We start from the raw sequence: 23,753 nt of genomic DNA, 5'->3' as shown, positions 1-23,753 counted from the left end.
TGGTTCCATTCTTTTTTAATCTTCTAATTAATCTAAAAAGAATGAACTCATAAGTTCATTGTCATAAAATAACTCCAAGAACTGAAATTTAATTCCGACAAACCTTTCTAGTTAAATCATTCCAGTCCCCATGACCATTTTGTAATTTCTGAACCTTCCCATAATCCTCCATTATCTTCACAAATTCACCTGCTGAAAATACTTCCACCTAAAAAATTGAGGTAAATAGTAATCTAAAATAAGTATTAATTATTAAATAAATTTCTAATTTTTTTCAAAACAAACTAATATTGTACCAACTTTTAGGTACAGGCATGTTGCAATGATCATTAAGGTTAACATGTGTTCACTACTACAGGAAGGTAGCTATAATGCACTAGTCAAACCTACTTCGTTTTATTTTTTTAATTGATTTGGTTTAATTGTGAGTAAATCACACATGTAAAAAAAAAAACTCACCACCTATTATAAGCAAAATGATTACATATGACTGAAAGCAACACTTATGCCCAACTTATTTTACTTTTTTCTTTTTTTTTCTTTTTTTCCTTTTCCTTTTTTTTTCTTCTTTTCTTTCACTTTTTTTCTTTTCATAAAATAAAGAATTTGATAAGGTTGTTCAAGAGACAAGAATTTTCTAAGACTTTCTTAAATATGTTCCACTTGCTAATGTACCTACCTTATTGAGAGCCATTTCATGTAATTTATATCTGTCCCCATCAAAGTTGACTGCCACAGTCACGCCTTCAACTCCCTCTACCCTCCCAGTCATCCCTATCATCTGAAATGAAAAGTTAAAGATGCTTTAGATGATACCCATCAATCCTGTATGTTAACTTAATCCCTGTATGTGAAGTTAATCCCTGTATGTCAAGTTAATCCCTGTATGTTAAGTTAATCCCTGCATGTTAAGTTAATCCCTGCATGTTAAGTTAATCCCTGTATGTTAAGTTAATCCCTGTATGTCAAGTTAATCCCTGTATGTGAAGTTAATCCCTGCATGTTAAGTTAATCCCTGTATGTGAAGTTAATCCCTGTATGTTAAGTTAATCCCTGTATGTTATGTTAATCCCTGTATGTGAAATTAATCCCTGTATGTTAAATAAATCCCTGTATGTTAAGTTAATCCCTTAAGGTTTAGTTAATCCCTGTATGTTAAATAAATCCCTGTATGTTAAGTTAATCCCTGTATGTTAAGTTAATCCCTGTATGTTAAGTTAATCCCTGTATGTTAAGTTAATCCCTGTATTATCAATTATCTACTTCAACATAACTAACCAAAAAGATTGATTAAGGAATGCAAAAAAGGTAACCTGGACTTCCTTTGTCTAACATAAAGATCGGCATACTGAAGGGCATTATTTTGTCTTCATGGGATGTGTAAATAGGATTTAAAGGAAAATTCCATTAGAAATGGGGATATATTAAATCTTATGATCCATGTTGGAAGGTTGCTGTGTTCTCTACTACCAGTACAGACTAAGTAACACAAACATCACAAATAAACTGTTGACACAGAGATATGTCTTGCCTGTCCGCATAAAATTCAGAAAAAGACAATCTGATGGACAGCAACATTGCTTATTAATTCAAAGTTGCTGGACCATGATCTTGTAGACAGGGCCTAGAAATGGTCGCAGCAGTCGCCGGAAAAGCAATCCCTATGTCTCGCTTTCCACGACTTTCGTCACGGGCGAGACAAAAACCAGGAGGCGAAATGACATATAACCAAAGGATGAACTCAGGTACTCTGGAGGGGTCAACAGTTCCTGGATTACATATATATACCTCCATCATTTTTTCTTTCCAAAGTTTCATTTCTTTATGGATGGACTGAAAGACATCAGGGTCCACACCTATCATGACTTTATCTCCTGGCCTCAATCTACCATCAGCCTCTGGTATGTCTTCCTCTTCTGTCTCAGGAATGTGAAATGGTTCTGCTGGCATTTCTATAAGGACACAAAAAAGGTTTAGTATATACAATACTGGTAAAGAGAAAATCTTTACTATTTTGCTACATTAAATTTGTTCTTATGATAATCAACTTCATATACACGTTGATCTGAAAACAATTTTCTTACTACAAACTATTAGATTGTCCTATTTAAATTTAGATATATTCAACAGCCTTATCCAAAAAGAATGATTTTTTGGGGCATTTGTAAGTGAACTTGTATGCTTTGATTTGATAATGCTTTAAAATTTAATAAAATGCTCCGCAGGGCGCAGCTTGATACGACCGCAGAGGTCGAACCCTGAACAGTTGGGGCAAGTATGGACACAACATTCAAGCTTGATACAGCTTTGCATTTGGATTGTGATTAAATATTTGACACAGCATAGGTTTCTGACACAGAATGAATGTGGTCTAAGAACTTAAAAATTTAAATTGGACATTCACCTATTATGGTCCAATATCCAAAATCTAAATACATGGTTAGATTCAGCATGTCAAAGAACCCCAAGAATTCAATTTTTGATGAAATCAAACAAAGTTTAATTTTGGACCCTTTTGACCTCAATGTGGACAAAGTTGATAACGGGGCCCAAAAATCAAAAATCTAAATACATGGTTAGATTCAGCATATCAAAGAACCCCATATATTCAATTTTTGTTGAAATCAAACAAAGTTTAATTTTGGACCCCGATTTGGACCAACTTGAAAACTGGGCCCATAATTAAAAATCTAAATACATGTTTAGATTCAGCATATCAAAGAACCCTAAGAATTCAATTTTTGTTAAAATCAAACTAAGTTTAATTTTGGACCCTTTGGACCTTAATGTAGACCAATTTGAAAACGGAACCAAAAATTAAGAATCTAAATACATGGTTAGATTCGGCATATCAAAGAACCCCAATAATTCAATTTTTGATGAAATCAAACTAAGTTTAATTTTGGACCCTTTGGACCTCAATGTGGACCAATTTAAAAACAGGGCCCAAAATCCAAAAACTAAATACACGGTTAGATTCAGCATATTAAAGAACCCCAAGAATTCAAGAATAAAACCCCATTGAAATTTGTCAAGAAATAAGCAATTTATACGAAGTATCTTCTTTTGCACAATACTGTGCAATTAAATATTTCTTGCTATTGCGCAATACTGTACAATTGACAATTTCTTGTTATTGCGCAATATTGTGCTATTGGATATTTCTTGCTATTGCCCAATACTGTGCAACTGAAGATTTCTTGCTATTGCGCAATACTGTGCAATTGAAGATTTCTTGCTATTGTGCAATACTGTGCAATTGAAAATTTCTTGCTATTGCACAATACTTATTATATAATAATTTACACATCCTGTTTGGTGTGTATCTCCTACCATATCATTATTATTTGCTTTTAAATATAAATCAGAAATAACCAACTTAAAATGGAAAATTTTAAAAGAAAAAAAAAAGGAAAAAATAAAAAAAATCCCCCCCCCCAAATTTTTTGAACCCCCTTATGATTCATCACCCCCAAACTCAATCCCAGCCTTCCCTTTGTGGTATGGTACCTTGCAGTACAATTTCAGAGAGATCCATACACTTGAACACAAGTTATTGTCTGGAAACTAGAAAAATGTGTTTTTTGGCCCCTTTTTGGCCCCAAATTCCTAAACGTTTAGGGCAATTACCCCCAAACTCGAACCCAGCTTTCCCTTTGTGATATAAAACCTTGCAGTACAATTTCAGAAAGATCCATACACTTACACACAAGTTATTGTCCTGAAACTAGAAAAATGCTTGTTTTTTGCCCCTTTTTGGCCCCTAATTCCTAAAATATTGAGGCAATTACCCCCATCATCAATCCCAGCCTTCCCTTTGTGGTATGGTACCTTGCAGTACAATTTCAGAGAGATCCATACACTTGAACACAAGTTATTGTCTGGAAACTAGAAAAATGCTTATTTTTGGCCCCTTTTTGGCCCCCAATTCCTAAACGTTTCGGCAATTACCCCCAAACTCAATTCCAGCTTTCCCTTTGTGATATGGAACCTTGTAGTACAATTTCAGAAAGATCCATACACTTACACACAAGTTATTGTCATGAAACTAGAAAAATGCTTGTTTTTTGCCCCTTTTTTTGGCCCCTTATTCCTAAAATTTGGAGGCAATTACCCAAAAAATCAATCCCAGCATTCCTTTTGTGATATGGAACCTTGTGGTACAATGTCAGAGAGATCCATACACTAACACACAAGTTATGTCTGGAAGTTACAAAAATGCTTATTTTTGGCCCCTTTTTGGCCCCTAATTCCTTTACTGTTGGTACCATAACCCCCAAAATCAATCCCAACCGTCCTTTTGTGGTATTGAACCTTGTGGTAAAATTTCATAGAGATCCATTCACTTAAATTAAAGTTAGAGTGCGAAAACCAATGTGTCTTCGGACGACGCCAGACGACGACGACGACGACGACGACGCCAACGTCATACCAATATACGACCACAAAAATTTTTTTGCGGTCGTATAAAAATGCAAGTCTAAGTTTTGAAAAACCTATCCAATCACATTTCTTGCAAAAATTTTGAGTTTGCAGTAATAATATTTGGTATTGCCTGGCTTGATAATGGATTGAAGGCTGTACTTTGACCTATAATGGTTTACTTTTACAAATTGTGACTTGGATGGAGAGTTGTCTCATTGGCACTCATACCACAACTTCTTATATCTATTTACTGAGTTCTGGTAAATGATAGGGGTAATAATATTTGGTAGTGCCTGGTCTGATCATGGACTTACTGAGTTCTGGTAAATGATAGGGGTAATAATTTTTGTATTGCCTGGCCTGATCATAAACTTACCAAGTTCTGGTAAATGATAGGGGTAATAATATTTGGTATTGCCTGGCTTGATAATGGACTTACCAAGTTCTGGTAAATGATAGGGGTAATAACATTTGATATTGCCTGGCCTGATCATGGACTTACTGAGTTCTGGTAAATGATAGGGGTAATGATATTTGGTAGTGCCTGGTCTGATCATGGACTTACTGAGTTCTGGTAAATGACAGGGGTAATGATATTTGGTAGTGCCTGGTCTGATCATGGACTTACTGAGTTCTGGTAAATGATAGGGGTAGTAATATTTGGCAGTGCCTGGCTTCATACACTTCAGGTCTACCATTCCTTCATAGCCAAGTCTATACACATTGGAGTGCTCGTTACCCCACGTAATCTCTGCTGCATCACGATCTGTGTCCAAGCTGAAGTTCACAAGGGCAATAACCTCTCCCTGCTGACCAGGTCCACCTATTTAATGAAAATTTTTCTTATTTTTTTGTCTACTCAATCTATTGACTAACCTGGTTGACTGCAGATAATGTACAAATAAGCAAAATTGATTTCAGCACTAGAGTTGCATGTTTTTTGTCTTTGGGTTGATGTCTAATGAAGGTATTGAAATACTTGATATTTTCTTATTTTGCAGTATTCTATTGGGTTGTCATGTGTTTCATGGATATCTTTATTCTCAATATGTTTAAGAAATAATTCATGGGGCTTGAATTTATCGTTATTTTACCACAGGTTGTCCCTTTATGCTAAATATTTTACCACAAGCGACAGCAAGGTGTTAAATATCAGCATAAAGGGCCAACCTGTGGTAATATCAATATAAATTCAAGCCCCATGAATTATTTCTATTCTAATAGGACAAAGACAGCAATTCTTTTGTATCGAAGCGCTCTATGTGAAGGGAAATGTTTGCTGTTCCAGTAATTGAACACACTATTAATATTGACGTTATTGACGATGGAAAATTGAATAAGCATTTTCCCGTTAAATCCTTACATTCTTACATCATCGTTCAATGATGTAATTTACATCATCTGACGTGAGGTAAATCATCCATAAAAGGCATATGACGTTGGAGAAGGATCGGAACAGCCCAAACAAATCATGACGCTGCCTATCAGCTGACATATGAATGAATAAATTCAAATTTTACCACGGGTGTGTACTCAAAGCATTTGAAAAACATCATATTAGAATTTCTCTTAATTCTAAATTTGCAAATGCTAAAATGGAAAATGACCATATCATTTTACTGAAATAAAAAATATAAAAACAGTTGCCATTATTTAATATTAACTCACCATCTTGGTTAGCCCATCTCCAGTTAGCTCCCCTTATAACTCTGGCACCAACATCAATTCCCAACAGTTTTTGTCTCTGTGTCATCTGACGTTTTGGTACTTTAACCCTGTACAAATAAATGAAAGTTTAAGGTGGTACATAATAACACTACAGGGAGATAACTCTGTAAAAATCAGCTGAACCTTTTAATCACGTTCTATTGTTAAGGAAATATTCAATGATCAAAATTAGTGTTTGTCAAACTGCTATACATTCAATGAAATTTTTCTGATAAAGTGTGTGGTTCAAATTTTTAGAAATTTTTATATTTTTGTCAAAGGGTCAAAGTAAATATTTTGTCAAAATGTTATGAAAATTAAACGAGCCAAATTAATTTTAGTCAAGGTGTTTGGTACCACCATAATTTTAAAACTAATGAAGACTACACAATCTAAGTAATCATAAGCAAGAGTTCAATAGTGATCTTTTATGATAGCATTTGATGTGTTTAAAAAAAACTTAGGTTTTTTGTCTCAACACAACAATGTCCTAGTCAGGCAACACTTAGGCATCCTGTTTCTGGTGTTTATAGTTGTCAGCTGCCTCAACAATATATAAGTTTGTCATTAGGTCAGTTTAATGAAAATCACTAGTGGTAGGTCAATAATATTTGGTATGTAGTTGTGTAAGCATTTGCTCATCTCCTGTCCATGGAGTTTATTAGGCTTTGTCCCCTCAGGCATGGTCAATTTACTTTGAAACTTTTAGTTGATAATTTACATGTATTAGTTATTGATTAAGTCAGTTAAAGGGAAAGCACTAGTGGTAGTTCAATGATGTTTAATGGTGAAGCACATCTCATTTCAATGGTGATTGTGTAGGTCCTGCCCCATGAATCATGATTCGTTAAATATTGAAGTGTTACCTACCCTTTATGACCTGGGTATTCAATTCTACGAAAACCTTCAGTTACATCCCCTTTATCTGCATGGTAACAGTTATTACATAATGTAACCTCCGGATTAGATATACACTGCCATACATATCCCATAATATCATCTTCCTCTTCCTCACAGGTTACCTCTGTACATTTCATTCCCTGGTGTCTGTTACCAGCTATAAAAAAATAATAATCCATTTTCATATCAACTACTTTAATTTTGGATTTTATAAAAGTGTTGTAGTAAGCATGATGTCTGAAGTTGATTTTATTCATGTATGCTACAAGTTCAAACCTTATCAGATCGTATAAATTTTTGATCTTTACATTGACTTACCCACTCCAGCATTATTGTAGATCCCCAGGTCAACTTAATTAATTACCCACACCAGCATTATTATAATAGATCCTCAGGTCAACTTACCCACTCCAGCATTATCATAGATCCTCAGGTCATATGAATTTTCAATCTGTACAACAAACCCACTCCAGAGTTATTCTAGATCCTCAGGTCAACTTACCTACTCCAGAGTTATCGTAGATCCTCAGGCCATATAAATTTTCAATCTACACAACTTACCCACTCCAGCAATATTGTAGATCCTTAGGTCAACTTACCCACTTCAGCATTATCATAAATCCTCAGGTCAACTTACCCACTCCAGCATTATCGTAGATCCTCAGGTCATATGAATTTTCAATCTGTACAACTTACCAAATGCATCATTATCGTAGATCCTCAGGTCATATGAATTTTTAATGTGTACCACAAACCCACTCCAGAGTTATCGTAGATCCTCAGGTCATATGAATTTTTAATCTGTACAACTAACCCACTCCAACTTTATTTGTAGATCCTCAGGTCAACTTTAATACCTACTCCAGCATTATTGTAGATCCTCAGGTCAACTTACCCACTCCAGCACTATCATAGATCCTTAGGTCATATGAATTTTCAATCTATACAACTTACCCACTCCACCATTATCGTAGATCCTCAGGTCATATGAATTTTCAATCTATACAACTTACCCACTCCAGCGTAATGGAAGATCCTCAGGTCAACTTATCCGATCCAGCATTATCGTAGATCCTCAGGTCAACTTACCCACTCCAGCGTTATTGTAAATCCTCAGGTCATATGAATTTTCAATCTAGACAACTTACCCACTCCAGCGTTATCAAAGATCCTCAGGTCAACTTATCCGATCCAGCATTATCGTAGATCCTCAGGTCAACTTACCCACTCCAGCGTTATTGTAAATCCTCAGGTCATATGAATTTTCGATCTATACAACTTACCCACTCCAGCATTATCGTAGATCCTCAGGTCATATGAATTTTCAATCTATACAACTTACCCACTCCAGCGTTATTGAAGATTCTCAGGTCAACTTATCCGATCCAGCATTATCGTAGATCCTCAGGTCAACTTACCCTCTCCAGCGTTATTGTAGATCCTACAGTCAACTTACCAACTCCAGCGTTATCGTAGATCCTCAGGACATATGAATTTTTCGATCTGTACAACTTACCCACTCCAGCGTTATCGTAGATCCTCAGGTCAACTTACCCACTCCCGCGTTATCATAGATCCTCAGGTCATATGAATTTTCGATCTGTACAACTCTCCCACTCCTGCGTTATTGTAGATCCTACGGTCAACTTACCCACTCCAGAGTTATCGTAGATCCTCAGGTCATATGAATTTTCGATCTGTACAACTTACCCACTCCAGTTTTATCGTAGATCCTCAGGTCAACTTACCCACTCCCGCGTTATCATAGATCCTCAGGTCATATGAATTTTCGAATCCAATCCTGTACGTATTTCTGTAACCATTATCCCACAATACAGCTGCACACTTGTCTGGACATGATGTCTTTCTCATACCACTGATTTCCTGTATAGTTCCTAAATGACCTTCACCTCCATCTTGATCTGACCATTTCCAGTCTCGTCCTCTGACCACTCGTAAACCAGGGGCAATAACCATGGATGCTATTAAAAAAAATCAGAATACACTAGATTTTGGAGGATTTATTTTTCTCAGATAAGAAAGATTCATCTGCCGTCCATCAAGTAGCTATTGCTTTTTGAATTAGGATGATTTTAATTGGAGGTATAATAGATAATCGGTCAAAATTGCCTAATTTCATGAGGTCCTTATTTATGCAGAATATGATTCCTTAATATTTATGGAGCTCCATAATTATATATTTCAGAGTCTCCATAATTCAATTTCAGAATCCTTAAATACTTATAATTATTTCAGGATCGACACTGTCCACAATTTGATTTATTTTTTGGGAGGTCCTGAAATATTTCCAGTTATCCAGTGCAATAGAATTATTGAAGTCCTGAATTATTTCAGGATATCCTGAAATGGAAATTATGGAGCTCCTGAAAAATTTCAAATTAAATCTAATAATTTTGACAAAATCGGCACCTTATATTGTTTTTACGTACGATTTTTTTTTGTTGCTATTCCTGTTATCCCATATTTTATACAGAAGATCATTCTTTAACATAATCCAGAGGTTTGTTTTTCCTGATTATCAGACCTTGTGAGATTATAAGGGTAGAAGTTTTCTGATCTTAGTACTGTACATCAGACCTGCCAACTATCCCTATTTATGGGGGATATCACCCATGTCAGGAGTTGTCTTGAATTTTGAAATTCTTTATTATAGTAAACTGAACACCTCAAAACAGGCATTCAAAGGAATTAAAGGGTATTTAAGCACATATATACTCATTCAAACCATACAGTACATGTAGCAGATTAAAAACCCTTATGACAATATAAGAGGAACATTAGGTCCGTAGACTTCCTCTTAAAATCCCCCATAGAGATTTTGAAAAGTTGGAAGGTATGTGTACATCAAGAAAAGATTTAAGTTCAAAGTTCAAACACATCAACCTTGAGATTGAGTCAGTTTCATTTACAAGTAATAAACTAAAAAAAATCTTTATGTAATATAATATAAATAAGATGAGGAGATTTAAATTGGGATAAATTCAATCAGTTTGTATCGTTTGCTGGTGCTTAATGCCACTTTAAGTGACCTTGGTTATACCATGGCAGCCAGTTTTTATTGGTAGCAGGGGCCAGAGTACTTGAGGAGGATATCACAGAACTGATCAGCAGGTAAACTGGCATTTTACATATCAATGATTGTAGTGAAACAGTTACTTTCCATGACCAAGGGTCAAATCACAGTCTTAGAGTTGACAGGCTAGTGATCACTGTAGATTGACCACTTGACCACTGTAGATTGACCACTTGACCAATGAGGTCCATTAAGTAAATCAGATATAGTGGTACCAACAACACAATAATCAATAAAAGAAGAATGAGTTCACAGGACAGATGTCCAGCAATTAAATAAAGCAAATTCAGCAATTTGTTTTAATCAATAAAGGGACATAACTCAATGACTCTTAGAACCAAATTGGAACTTGATCTGTGTTCGGTGGTAACAAGCATTGTGTATAAATTTCATAACCTTTTATTGAGGCAAACTAGAGTTAGAAAACGAAAAACAATTTCCTGACGTACATACAAACTGACTGATGTATAGACAAACCAGGGTAAACTTTAATGCTCCCTTTGCCTTAGTCTGAGGGCATTAAAGTATATTTGGAAGACTCAATATATCATTTTCACAGATAGAAAATTTGACATTTTCCAAATCATTCAATGATTTTCCATAACCTTTTCCAAAACAGTACTTACACTTGTTGAATATTTTTTTTAATATATCTGACAAAATGTTTCTTCTTTTGCTCTTCAAATTATCTAATTATCCTTCCAGTGCATGTCTGATATTATTATGCAGAATTTATATTTATTAACTGCAAGTTTCCAAAAAAAAATAGAGAAAATTTCTCAATATTTGTTCACAAAGCTTAAAATCAGGTATATGATACGCCAATACAGGCATTTAAAAACTGTGCATCGATCATCAGTTGGGAAAACATATGATTCATTATCCATGCAGAGTCTAACATAAAGAGAAAGTAGAAATTCATTTTCCAAATGAATACTAAATTATGTTCCAATCATTATATACAAAATACCAGTAAAATAATTAGAATCATCCTATAAACTTACTAGCTGCCTCCATTGATTCTCCAAAATACCAGGATCAGAAAACTTTTCAGTTTCTTAAAACCTGGACAAACCAACAAGGAAGTATATTCTATAAATAGACCTTAATCAATGGAATTTGTAGTATCTATTTATAATCTAAAACAGCAGGTTGAATATGAATATTATAAATATGAAAAGTTTTAATATTTTCTTTTGATTTATTTGCACTAATTTTGCACTTTTACTTGGAAAAAGCTATTCAACTTGAACATGTCCAGACATAAGGAAATTGAGATGTAGTAAACTATAGTATTTACATGCAGGAAACAGAAAGTAGAAAATCACAACATATAGACAGTCATCTTTTTTCATATGTACTTTTCAGTTAAAATCATTCAAAATAACTGTTTCCTTAATTGAAAATTAAGAGAAATGCATAGTACATTAAACCAGGAACATATATATTGTTAGCTATACTGTTCCCAGATTAAACTAAGAATTGTCCTGAACATTCATAAACATTCATGAAATATTTGCCACTGGACCTTTAGCAACTAACAATCAATCAAACTAAGAAAAGAAATTTATTGAATTAAATTAAATTGACCAGATAAATTAAATTCAATGGATTGTAATTTAAAAGGACAAATTTTTTAACATTTAACAAAACAATTAATGATAAAAATTCTGTAAATTATTGAGTGAAAACTAAAACTTCTGCATGTATTTCATAACATGATCGATTGATTGTTGTTTGCTTATCGTCCATTGGCAATTTTCTCATGCATGTTCAGGAGATTTAAAACATGAAACAGAATATATATATGGCCTTATACTACCTAGAAGGTATTAGTGGTATAAATACTAATAGAGAATTCAATTCACAGCAAATAAACCATATAAGAATGGTGTTAACACATATAAAAATGACATAGTTCTGGGATGTTGGTATCTTAATAATTTTCTGATTGAATACCTTGTAAATAGTGAATGATACATTGAAAAAAAAATTAACTCAAAAGGCAGGGATTTTTTTTTAGAAAATTAGATTACATCATAATTTAATGAAAATTAAACTTAGTTTTACACTTAAATATCTGGGACGTCCTTATTAATCCCATTTGGCCCTTTCCAAAAGTGAAAGGGTCAGAACTCTGAAATGATTACCCGAGCCTTTTTGTGCCTTAAGAGCTAGCTAATAAAACAAAATGTGTTGCCCTGAAACCATTATACTGTCAATACTTTACAATTATATTCTAACTTATACATTATGTGCCTTGTGGGTTCAAAAAAACAAGTCTGACCTCTGAATTTGGGTTCATAAATAAGACATGGGACCACTGAACTGATAATTCTTGCGCCTTTGAATTTTATAAAATTAGATGACCCTCTCTCTTAGTTTCTAAGATAAGAATCTGGACATGAATACTACGTGTAAACAAATATAAATAAATAAGGAGATGTGGTATGATTGCCAATGAGACAACTATTCATCAGAGTTCAAATGATGTGGATGCATGTAAGCAAAAACATTAATATAAAAAAAAAATTTGGACATTTAAAAATCTTTAATCTATAATCAAGATTATGTGACAGCTTCATTATATCCATTCTTCAAGGTTCAGCGGGTTCCAAAGAGGTCAAAGGTTGTGTTTTGCTGTAGGAAAACAAACTAGAGGCTCTAAAGAGCCTTTGTAGCTCACCTTGGTCTGTGTGCATATTCAACAAAGGACACTCTTCAACATTGTAGACAAGAATAGAATTCATGACAAAAATCTCTGTTTTGTTGATCTTAAATTGCTGATCATTTAATCTGATAAGTTTCTCTCTATCATCTTAAGTTTTTGCTCAAAACACAAAAGAGGGTAAAAAAATCCTCATTTAAGGGCAATCACCCCTAAAAAAATTGTAAGGGTTCCGCAGAACCCAGTGTCTAGCCTACTTTTGCTGTTGTCTATGTTTTCAGTGTGATAGGAGAATTCACATAATAGATTTAGAGTTAATGAAACAAAAGTACAGGATGGTTTATGAATCTAATAAATGTTTTAAAAACTTTAACTGCAGACTGTACGTAATGTTAACTGGAAGAAAAATTAAGTCCATTTATAAGTAATATACAGAAAACAGGAAATAAATTTTTACAAAATTTCCTTCTAGATACTATCTTATGATCATAAACAAGCTTCTGTCTAAGTTTGGAACAAATCCAGGATAGTTTAAGAAAGTTATTAAAATTTTTAAAACTTTAACCACAGAGTGAATGTAATGTTAACTGGCAGAAAAACTAAGTCCATTTATAAGTAAAATATGAATAAACAGGATTTTTTTTTTACCAAATTTACTTCTGGATACTATCTTATGATCATAAACAAGCTTCTGTCCAAGTTTGGTACAAATCCAGGATAGTTTATTGAAAGTTATTAAAATTTTTAAAACTTTAACCACAGAGTGAATGTAATATTAACTGGCAGAAAAACTAAGTCCATCTATAAGTAAAATATGGATAAACAGGATTTTTTTTTACAAAATTTACTTCTAGATACTATCTTATGATCATAAACAAGCTTCTGTCCAAGTTTGGTACAAATCCAGGATAGTTTAAGAAAGTTATTAAAATTTGAAAAACTTTAACCACAGAGTGAATATTTGTGGACACTGCCGCCGCCGACGGAATGTAGGATCGCTATGTCTCGCTTTTGCGATAAAAGTCGCATGCTCGACAAAAAGAGTGACAGTCTAATAACTATATCAGCAAAATTTGACATGTTTGTAGATCTTGCCTTGCTGATCTTTTTTGTGATTTAAAGTGTCTATTTATCTATTATAATTTTTATCATATAAGGCAAAAACCAAAAAAATGATAACAATCGTCATTAAAGGGCAATAACTCCAATAAGGAGTTGTCGGACGATTTCTTCCATTTGTCTAAATTGTAGATCTTGTTTTGCTGATCATTTTTGTTTAATTAAGTTACTATCTATCTATTACAATTTTTCAGATATAAGGCAAAAACGCAAAAAATTGTTAAAAATCGTCATCAAAGGGCAATAACTCTAATAAGTAGTCGACTGACAATTTCAACCTTTCGACTTATTTGTAGAACTTGTTTTGCTGATCATTTTTGCAATTTAAAGTTTCTCTCTTTCTATTATAGTTTTCAAGATAATAGGCAAAAATGACAAAAAATGGTAAAATTTGTCGTATAACTCCTAAAAGAAGTCGTCTGACAGTTTTGACGTATATAAACAATTGGTAGAACATTCTGAATATTTTTGCTTTTTTAGATTTTCTCTATTTATAACAGTTTCAAAATGATAGACAAAACATGCATTTTACTCCTATGTTCTATTTCTAGCCATGTCGGCCATCTTGGTTGGCAGGCGGGGTAATTGGACACATTTTTCAACTAGATACCCCAATGATGATTATGTCCAAGTTTGGATAAATTTGGCCTAGTAGTTTCAGAGAAGATTTTTGTAAAAGTTAACAACGACAGACGACGACACCAACGACGACAGAAACCAGACGCCAAGTTATGAGAAAAGCTCACTTGGCCCTTTGGGCCAGGTGAGCTAAAAATTACTTAGTTTGATAAATAAAAAGTTAGACAGGTGTGCAATACAATTGAGCACTAACAATAAAAAATTTCTAATTCAACAGTTTTCCTCAAAACATTGTTCAATGAAATAGCAGAACAGTTGGGGCAAGTATGGACACAACATTCAAGCTTGATACAGCACTGAATTTGGATTGTAATTAAATATTTGACACAGCATTATAAGGTTTCTGACACAGAATGAGTGTGGTCCAAGAACTTAAATTTTTTTAATTTACCTATTCAAATCATATCATTATTATTTGCTTTTATATATAAATCAGAAGTAACCAATTTAAAATGGAAAATTTTAAAGAAAAAAAAGGAAAAAAAATCCCCCCCAAATTTTTTGAACCCCCTTATGATTTATCACCCCCAAACTCAATCCCAGCCTTCCCTTTGTGGTATGGTACCTTGCAGTACAATTTCAGAGAGATCCATTCACTTGAACACAAGTTATTGTCTGGAAACTAGAAAAATGCTTGTTTTTTTGCCCCTTTTTGGCCCCCAAATTCCTAAATGTTTAGGGCAATTACCCCCAAACTCAAACCCAGCTTTCCCTTTGTGATATGGAACCTTGCAGTACAATTTCATAAAGATCCATACACTTACACACAAGTTATTGTCCTGAAACTAGAAAAATGCTTGTCTGTTTGCCCCTTTATGGCCCCTAATTCCTAAAATTTTGAGGGAATTACCCCCAAAATCAATCCCAGCCTTCCCTTTGTGGTATGGTACCTTGCAGTACAATTTCAGAGAGATCCATACACTTGAACACAAGTTATTGTCTGGAAACTAGAAAAATGCTTATTTTTGGCCCCTTTTTGGCCCCTTATTCCTAAACGTTTTAGGCAATTACCCCCAAACTCAATTCCAGCTTTCCCTTTGTGATATGGAACCTTGTAGTACAATTTCATAAAGATCCATACACTTACACACAAGTTATTGTCATGAAACTAGAAAAATGCTTGTTTTTTGCCCCTTTTTTGCCCCTAATTCCTAACATTTGGAGGCAATTACCCCAAAAATCAATCCCAGCATTCCCTTTGTGATATGAAACCTTGAGGTACAATATCAGAGAGATCCATACACTTACACACAAGTTATTGTCATGAAACTAGAAAAATGCTTGTTTTTTGCCCCTTTTTGGCCCCTAATTCCTAAAATTTGGAGGCAATTACCCCCAAAATCAATCCCAGCATTCTCTTTGTGATATGGAACCTTGTGGTACAATGTCAGAGAGATCCATACACTAACAAACAAATTATGTCTGGAAGTTACAAAAATGCTTTTTTTGGCCCCTTTTTGAGCCCTAATTCCTTAACTGTTGGTACCATAACCCCAAAATCAATCCCTACCTTCCTTTTGTGGTATTGAACCTTATGGTAAAATTTCATAGAGATTCATTCACTTAAACTAAAGTTAGAGTGCGAAAACCAATGTGTCTTCCGACGACGACGACGACGCCAACGTCATACCAATATACGACCGCAAAATTTTTTAGGCCATTCTTTTATCCATGCCTTTTTTTCTCTATATTCTTTATTTCTTCTCTCAAGTTTTTTCTGTTCTTTATTTCTTGGCCATTATTTAATATTCTGTGAACCCCCACCAGACCTTTTTTAAGGTAACACTTATTCCAAATGTTAAAGACATTTGAACAACAGTCCTTTAATGTGTTAACACTTCAGTGCATGACTGAAGACCTTTTACTCTCCTGTAAGTTATAAACACTTTATAACAAAGCAATTCATAAGATGAAAAACAGCATTAAAAGTTCTGTTCCAAAGACCTATAATACTTTCCAAGTTTTTCATTAGATCATTGTTTCATACACCCACCCCAATTTCAATGCCTGGGTTGTTCAAATATGACCTGGTCGTGAGCTTTAATGAAATCAATCAAATGATATAAAGGGAGATAACTTAAGATAAACATTCTTACTGTTAACTTTAGGTACATGTTCTTCATCACTGGAGATACCATCCTCATCATCTGTAAATATTCAGTTAACATTCAGTAACAAATATCTTGTACTTATTTAATTTTGGATGTAACACGTCTTCTGATTGGCTGACGTTGTTTTGTTTATCAGCTCATAGACATAATTTTGTCATGTGACTGTGACGTCATCAACGTTTTTCATGGTTTACTCCGGTTTAAAATGGAATTTAGAATTAAATTATAAGAAATGACTGTAATATTTTTTCTGTCTATTCGAAATTACATAAAAAATGTGGTGCACACTTTAAAATAACCTGCTACGTGGGTTATTCAGTGTGCACCACATTTTTGATGTTATTTCTTCATAGACAGAAAAAATATTACAGTCATTCCTTAAATAGAAAAACAAAGGATATGGGGTATACATCCATGACACAAAATCAGTACATCCACAACAAAAAAACACACAAAATGCTTATTTAGGACAAGAATATGTATATATGCTTGAAGTATCTGGAACTCTAGAAAGCTGGAAATATAAGGAAGAAGGTATGATAAGGGACATTATCAATGTCCCTGGAATGGTAAAAATAGTAAATCTTCCATTCTTTCAATATAAGTAGATTTATTTTATCAATATTTTAATAGGATGATAGAATAATCTGCACAGAATCATGTAGAAATTCCTATAGTCAGTATTTGACAAAAAAGACTGGAGTTGGTTAAACAAATACAAAACATGTTTTTATGATTGATATACTGTAAATTCAGAAATTATTGTGTGCATATATTATTGCGATTTTGTCATTTTAGACTAAAATGCGATTTTAATTTTTGCGATATTGAGAAAAATCCTGTTTAATTCGTATATAAAATTTCAAAATGCGAGTTTAAATTATTGCGATTATAACCCTGTCGCATTTTTCGCAATAATAAAAACATCGCAATAATTTCTGAATTTACAGTAGTAATCAACATTAATTTCAACAGGTAGGAGAAAATCAAAGAACTATTTTTTGGTGGAAGTTTTCCTAATAACTTGTGATAATCAACCTCAATTATCTTGTGAAATCATAAAACTTCAAGTCTTGAAATATATAAGTTGGTCGTGTTTTTAAAGATCCAAGTGGACATGTAGGAGAGGCAGTGACTAATCTATAACAAAATAAAAGCATACTTATATATTCATCACTTATGTCTAAAACTTTGCTGTTGTAAGTTAGCAAGGGATTCATGCATATCTTAATAAGGGAGCATTAATAGTAGAAGGGTTGAATAGGGTCTATATACTATGGCACTTACCCTTTGGCAGGTAATCACGGTGGTAACACCTTCCTCATATTAACCATATGATAAATGCAGTTTACATGCAGAAAAAGCTTTAAAATGAAGCTGTCTAGTAGGATTTTTAGAAGGATCATTGACTAGTTCTAAATTTTTTCTGTGTAAATACAGCTGGTTTAGGAAAAAATATATTAAAGATGATCCAGCAAGAGAGGGGAAATTATAAATGGAAAGTTCACAATTGGGAAACTGAAATCATCTCATTTGTTGTAAAGTTTTGTTTTCAACCAACATGAAGCAAAATATCTAATACTATCAGAACTAAAATAACCCAAATAGGAGGAAACCCTAAACGCACATATATTATTGTTTGGCCTTACAGAAAATATCTTAAAGTTGCATGGTTGCTTATCATTACTATACTAATTGATAATACTTACTATCAGAGCCATCAGAGCTGTCAACAGATTCTTCATCAACACCAAATGGAGTAGGCATCTCCTTCAATTCTGATTCATGGTATACAGAAGGTTCATCTTCCAATGTTATTTTGATAGTGCCTTCGTCATCACTATCGTCCCTTGGTACTACACTGTCACCATCATCCTTGACTACACAAGATGGACTGAAGTCAAACTTCCTGTTCCCAGAGAAACTGATGGACAGATTACCCATAACATCTATACTATCAACAGTTCCAGTTTTACCTATCAACTGAAGAGAAAAAACTGATCTTAAAATAAATTACTGAATTTATGGCTTAAAAATTTGCATAAGATAGCAGAATAATTATTTCTAAGGTTGGTTTACAATTAGAAAAAGGTGTAATATTTCAAGCACTATAAATAGTTATTATTTGAATTGAATTGTAAAATAAAAGAAGAATGTGTCTGAGGACACGATTGCCACGGACAGAAAGATGGAAGGACGGAAGGAAGGAAAGACAGAAAGACGGAAGGACAGACAGTCAAGGGTAACACTTAATGCACTGTTGCCTACAGCAGGACCATAAAAAAGACAACAGGTAGATTTAGAAGATGTCTGATTTGCTAGCTTTCAGTGCTTAAATAACGACTATAAAGACCATAAAATGAATTAGATATAAATAGGTATGACATTATAATGCCCGATATATTTTATAATGTGTTGATATTTCTCCACATCTGTGTTCTTCAATCGGTTGATGTAGGGTGATCAATTTCTAGCAAAGAATTTTGCTCAAACCAACAGGGACCAAAATAAATTTCCAGTGAAATGTGACATTTGCTATATTTTAAAGGCCTCACTGTGACTTTATGATGAAGAACAGCAATTCCTTTGCTTTGGTTAAGTCAAGTTTGTGAAGTACATGATCATGTGTCATGAACTAATAAATCAAACCCTTCATTTTCTATCATTATAAAGTGATATGTTTTTCCTGAAGTTTTGCTAGTGGAATTCTTAATTCACAAAAACCATCATTATAGCGGTAATGAGTCTGTTAATCAAAGGGAACTACTTCAGTCAATAAATGTATTTACACTTTTGGTATTTAGCTATATTTCGCCTCCAAATGACCTTAGATCTACTCCGAATCACCTTTGGACGTCGGGCAACAATCACTTTTTAATTGTGACGTCAAATGTTTTGAATTATGATGTTAAAGTTTACGGGAACCTGTGTAATTTTACGTAATGGCGGACAAATTTGCATACAAGTGTAAATACGTCTATGCATTATGCTGTAGTAACAATAGATTAAAATATACATTTCTTCACTTTATTCATCAATTGTCAGTTGTATGATATACATTTTGATCAGTATGATATTGTTGATTAAATGATTTTTGGTGTTTAATGCCACTTTCAGCACTATTGGATTTTCATGGTGGCCAGATTTTATTGGTGGAGGTACAAAGAGTGCCCGTGGAGAAACATAACATTCGATAGGAAAACTGGCAATCCTAGTGAGGTGCAGGGATCAAACTCACAATTTCAGTGTTGACAGGCTTATTGATACAGTAGTTGAACTACTTAGACCACTCGACAACCAATTCCCCCAGTTCGATATTGTATAGTATAAGATTAATTAATTATCACATGCAAACCTTCTTTATTGCCTGTTAAACTGATTACTGGGTAAAGCCATGAAATCAAAATGAAAACCTCAATATGTGTACTCACATTCCTCATTGCTTCCTTCCACAGATATCTTTGACGTCTTATAAGGATTCCTACATCAGCAAGAACCATAACTCTGTCGCCAACAACAGGAACTGACATCTACAAAAGGTACATCAATTTAAAAATTTGGTTACAGTTGGATAGAATAAGATATCTTCACTCTTTTCAGTCTATATTAAAACTGTACAAATATGGCAAAAATATATTTCTTTGTTCTGTATAAATATGCATTACCTTTGTTAAAGCAGCAATAAAAAGCACATAAGTTCTGGATACACTTGCAAAGTAAACTTCACACAAGGTATTTCTTGGTACATCCACAACTTTCCCAGTCTCACCCATTATCTGTAAATAACCATTTAAATATCTTCATTACATTACATCATAAAGGAATTTATCTGCAATTGTACATTTCCCCTTTGATCCTATTGCCTAATATTTTTAAAAATCATGGTCAGGACCTGATACTCAAAAAAAAATAGGCAATGATGTCATGTAATATTATAGCAGGTGCAGCAACATCACTATTTCAATTCCATATGCAACTTAACATTCAAACAACCAAGCAACTTTTGCAACTTTTACTATTTTACGTTATTTCATATTCTTAACACAAGAAAGCATATTGTTGAGACAAATTGCAGATTTATTTAAAAAGAATAATAGCAATTTATTATTCTATACAGACTTAGTTGTCTCATTCACCAGGCAATCATACCACATCAGCGGGCTCACTTGTGATAATCTTGCTGATGAAGTCAGTATTAAAAACAAAAATTCCATTATTCTACATAGGTTATTCAAAAATGTATCCTTTTCCAAGCATCTGTAATGAGAGCAATGAAATATGAGAATTTTTTAAATAAAGCTTCTAGTGTAAAAAATTAACTTTAACACATTTCCACATGCCTGTTTCACAATATTGAAAAGTGTAATCTTTCAAATTCAATCTGGATATGTGCTGACTTTTAAGTAGTTTCTATAACAACATTAAAAACAAAAGGCTCTCAAGAGCCTGTGTTGCTCACCTGTATCTACTGTGGTTTTGGAAATCATGTAAAATAAGGTTTAAATCATAATAAATAGTATTAGATACCCCAATAATGATTGAGACCAAGTTTGGTTTAATTTGGCCCAGTAGTTAAATTAAAAGCAGGTCATCCCATTGTAGTCTTACAAAAGTAACTGAAGACCCCTTATCATTATTTAAATTAGTTTTCAAGTTGTGACCATTTGAAATTGTTTTTTTACAATTTTCCCAAAGACTTCTATGTAAACCCCTATGTTCTATTTTTAGCCATGGTGGCCATCTTGGTTGATGGGTGAGGCCATCAGATACATATTTTAAACAAGATACCCTAAGGATGATTAAGGCCAAGTTTGGTTTAATTTGGCCCAGTAGTTTCAGAGGAGAAGATTTTTGTAAAAGATTACAAAAATTTACAAATAATAGTGAAAAATTTACTTTAAAGGGCAATAACTCCTTATGGGGTCAATTGACAATTTTGGTCATGTTGACTTATTTGTAGTTCTTACTTTTCTGAACAATTTTGATTTGCTCTAAATGCTTTAGTTTCAGAGATATAAGCTAAAAACTGCATTTTAAAACATGTTTCTAATTTTAGCCATGGCGGATACAATTTTTAAACTAGATGAATTAGGCCAAGTTTGGTTTTATTTGGCCCAGTAGTTTCAGAGGAGAAGATTTTTGTTAAAGTTAACGGACAACGAAGGACTACGGACAACGGACGACGGACTAAAGTGATGAGAAAAGCTCACTTGGCCCTTTTGGGCAAGGTGAGCTAAAAATCAAATGATTTGGAGGCGTACTGAAATTACTTAGCATCCGGGAAAATGTATGTTCCTTTCTAGCCTGTAACCTCTGAGTAATATTAATAATGGATAAAAATATGAGAGTAAAAGTAATTTGTGAGGACAGAAAACATTATATCCTCCATAACTTTTTTGTTTAGATATAATTACCTCTTCCATATCATCAATCCATCCACCATAATCTTGTTGTAGTCCTTGAAATGTGTCAAAGTTCAGATCAACACAAACTTTGTCTCCAGGATTGATACATGAATCAGGAGGTTGCGATAAATCTGAAATTATCAAAAAACTAATAAGATCCTGACCAGTTTATATAATCCACCGAAAAAATTATCCCACAATTAACAATGAATCAACATGCAGTATTCCAAATCACTAAAACCTCTCAATAAGGCTCTTAAAAATTTAGTAATAAAATTAGGAAGTAGTGTAGTAAATTTAATTTACTTATTGCTTACCTACTGCCGGTATATGGTCAATATAAACATGTCCAACATGATGTGGTTCTACCAGTTTTATTTCTATTAAACCATCTTTACCAGTTTTTACTGTAGTTACCTCCCTTGAAGGCCATGTGACCTTAGCTGTTCCACCATCTTCTTCTATCATTTCTTCAATTCTTCCAATATCTGGAAATATCAGTGAAAAATATCAATCTAATTTGACATATATCGGGTGCTGATTTATAAAATGAAGTTTTTGATTTTCTAAATATGATAAGACAACTTGTAATTTCATGATTGTCCTTGGTAGCTGTCTATCATTTACATGTACTATACAGTATGGGTTTTGCTCATTGTTGAAAGACTATATAGTTCATCCAATGTCATTTGCTGACATTCAGTTCTTTCAGTATCATTTGGATAATGTGGTCTCGTTAGCAATCACATCTCCATATCTATATATTAACAGCTCCAAATGTCCATATATGGATCGATTCCATAATTTCCTTAGTACAAACACATAGGACCTTTTTTAAAAGATCTTTGATAGATCAAATTGAGTGCAATAGTTAAAAACAAAAAAAGGACAGAATAAAGTAGTTACTAGGGTTTACATTAATGTTTTGTTTGCAATCAATGTGGTTTACATCCAGTGGCAAATACCATACTTTGTACATATTCAGGACGACTCATACTTTCGAAGAGATTACAGTGATTTTTTTAATTACATCAGTAAAACAGTTATGATTACATCGTGTAGACACAGTGAAACTTGTGTAAACCAAATCGTGTACACACAGTGAAACTTGTGTAAAACAAATCGTGTACACACAGTGAAACTTGTGTAAATCAAACAATCAACCTAAGCTGAATGCTTGTGTCAGGAAACACAATGAATATTTTTCAATAATTTAACCTGTGCCATCCAAATTTCATTAAGTATTAACTTTTGTAAATGTTAAAAGTATGAACAACTTCAGGCACTGATCCACAATTTTGAGTTCAAGAACATCTTACCAGAGTAATGATCAATCAACGAGGCAAAACATGTTTTAATTAAAACAAAATAATTTTTGGCCAAATTCGGATGCCATACAAAACTTCCAAATGTCCCCATCACCATCACAACTTTACCAACCCAATCCCCCCTGACTAACACCCCCCCCCCCCCCCCCCCCCTCCCCTCCACACATCCCTGAAATAGAAAGTGTTTTAGTTTTTCTACTTACCATCGATATGAGATGAGGTTGCAAATGGTGTAAGCATGACACTGGCTCCAGGTCCAAATCCATACAACTTAGTTCTCTTGGATTTAACTCTTGTTAAAATAGGTATCCTGAAATAACATACAACCTAAGGATTCAACAAGCCTGTATAATTTAC

The 23,753-nt window shown here is 33.6% G+C and overlaps 1 protein-coding gene across 1 annotated transcript in view; it reads right to left on the bottom strand.

Annotated features, from left to right (window-relative positions):
- Positions 1 to 23,753, bottom strand: part of LOC127719369 (E3 ubiquitin-protein ligase MIB2-like) — a 40,272-nt gene that overhangs the window by 12,270 nt on the left and 4,249 nt on the right. The window contains exons 4-17 of the mRNA XM_052225471.1: positions 23,600 to 23,706; positions 22,386 to 22,556; positions 22,078 to 22,199; positions 20,329 to 20,439; positions 20,095 to 20,193; positions 18,373 to 18,646; positions 16,649 to 16,699; positions 8,781 to 9,014; positions 7,003 to 7,189; positions 6,094 to 6,200; positions 5,054 to 5,248; positions 1,789 to 1,952; positions 680 to 781; positions 104 to 208 (exon numbers count right to left, since the gene is read on the bottom strand). Of these exons, the coding sequence (XP_052081431.1) occupies positions 104 to 208; positions 680 to 781; positions 1,789 to 1,952; positions 5,054 to 5,248; positions 6,094 to 6,200; positions 7,003 to 7,189; positions 8,781 to 9,014; positions 16,649 to 16,699; positions 18,373 to 18,646; positions 20,095 to 20,193; positions 20,329 to 20,439; positions 22,078 to 22,199; positions 22,386 to 22,556; positions 23,600 to 23,706 (2,029 nt within the window). The remainder of the gene's footprint in view (positions 1 to 103; positions 209 to 679; positions 782 to 1,788; positions 1,953 to 5,053; positions 5,249 to 6,093; positions 6,201 to 7,002; positions 7,190 to 8,780; positions 9,015 to 16,648; positions 16,700 to 18,372; positions 18,647 to 20,094; positions 20,194 to 20,328; positions 20,440 to 22,077; positions 22,200 to 22,385; positions 22,557 to 23,599; positions 23,707 to 23,753) is intronic.

Source organism: Mytilus californianus, unplaced genomic scaffold (assembly GCF_021869535.1).
Source record: "Mytilus californianus isolate M0D057914Y unplaced genomic scaffold, xbMytCali1.0.p SCAF_11, whole genome shotgun sequence".
NCBI lineage: Eukaryota > Metazoa > Mollusca > Bivalvia > Mytilida > Mytilidae > Mytilus > Mytilus californianus.
This window is presented reverse-complemented; position numbering and strand designations above follow the sequence as displayed.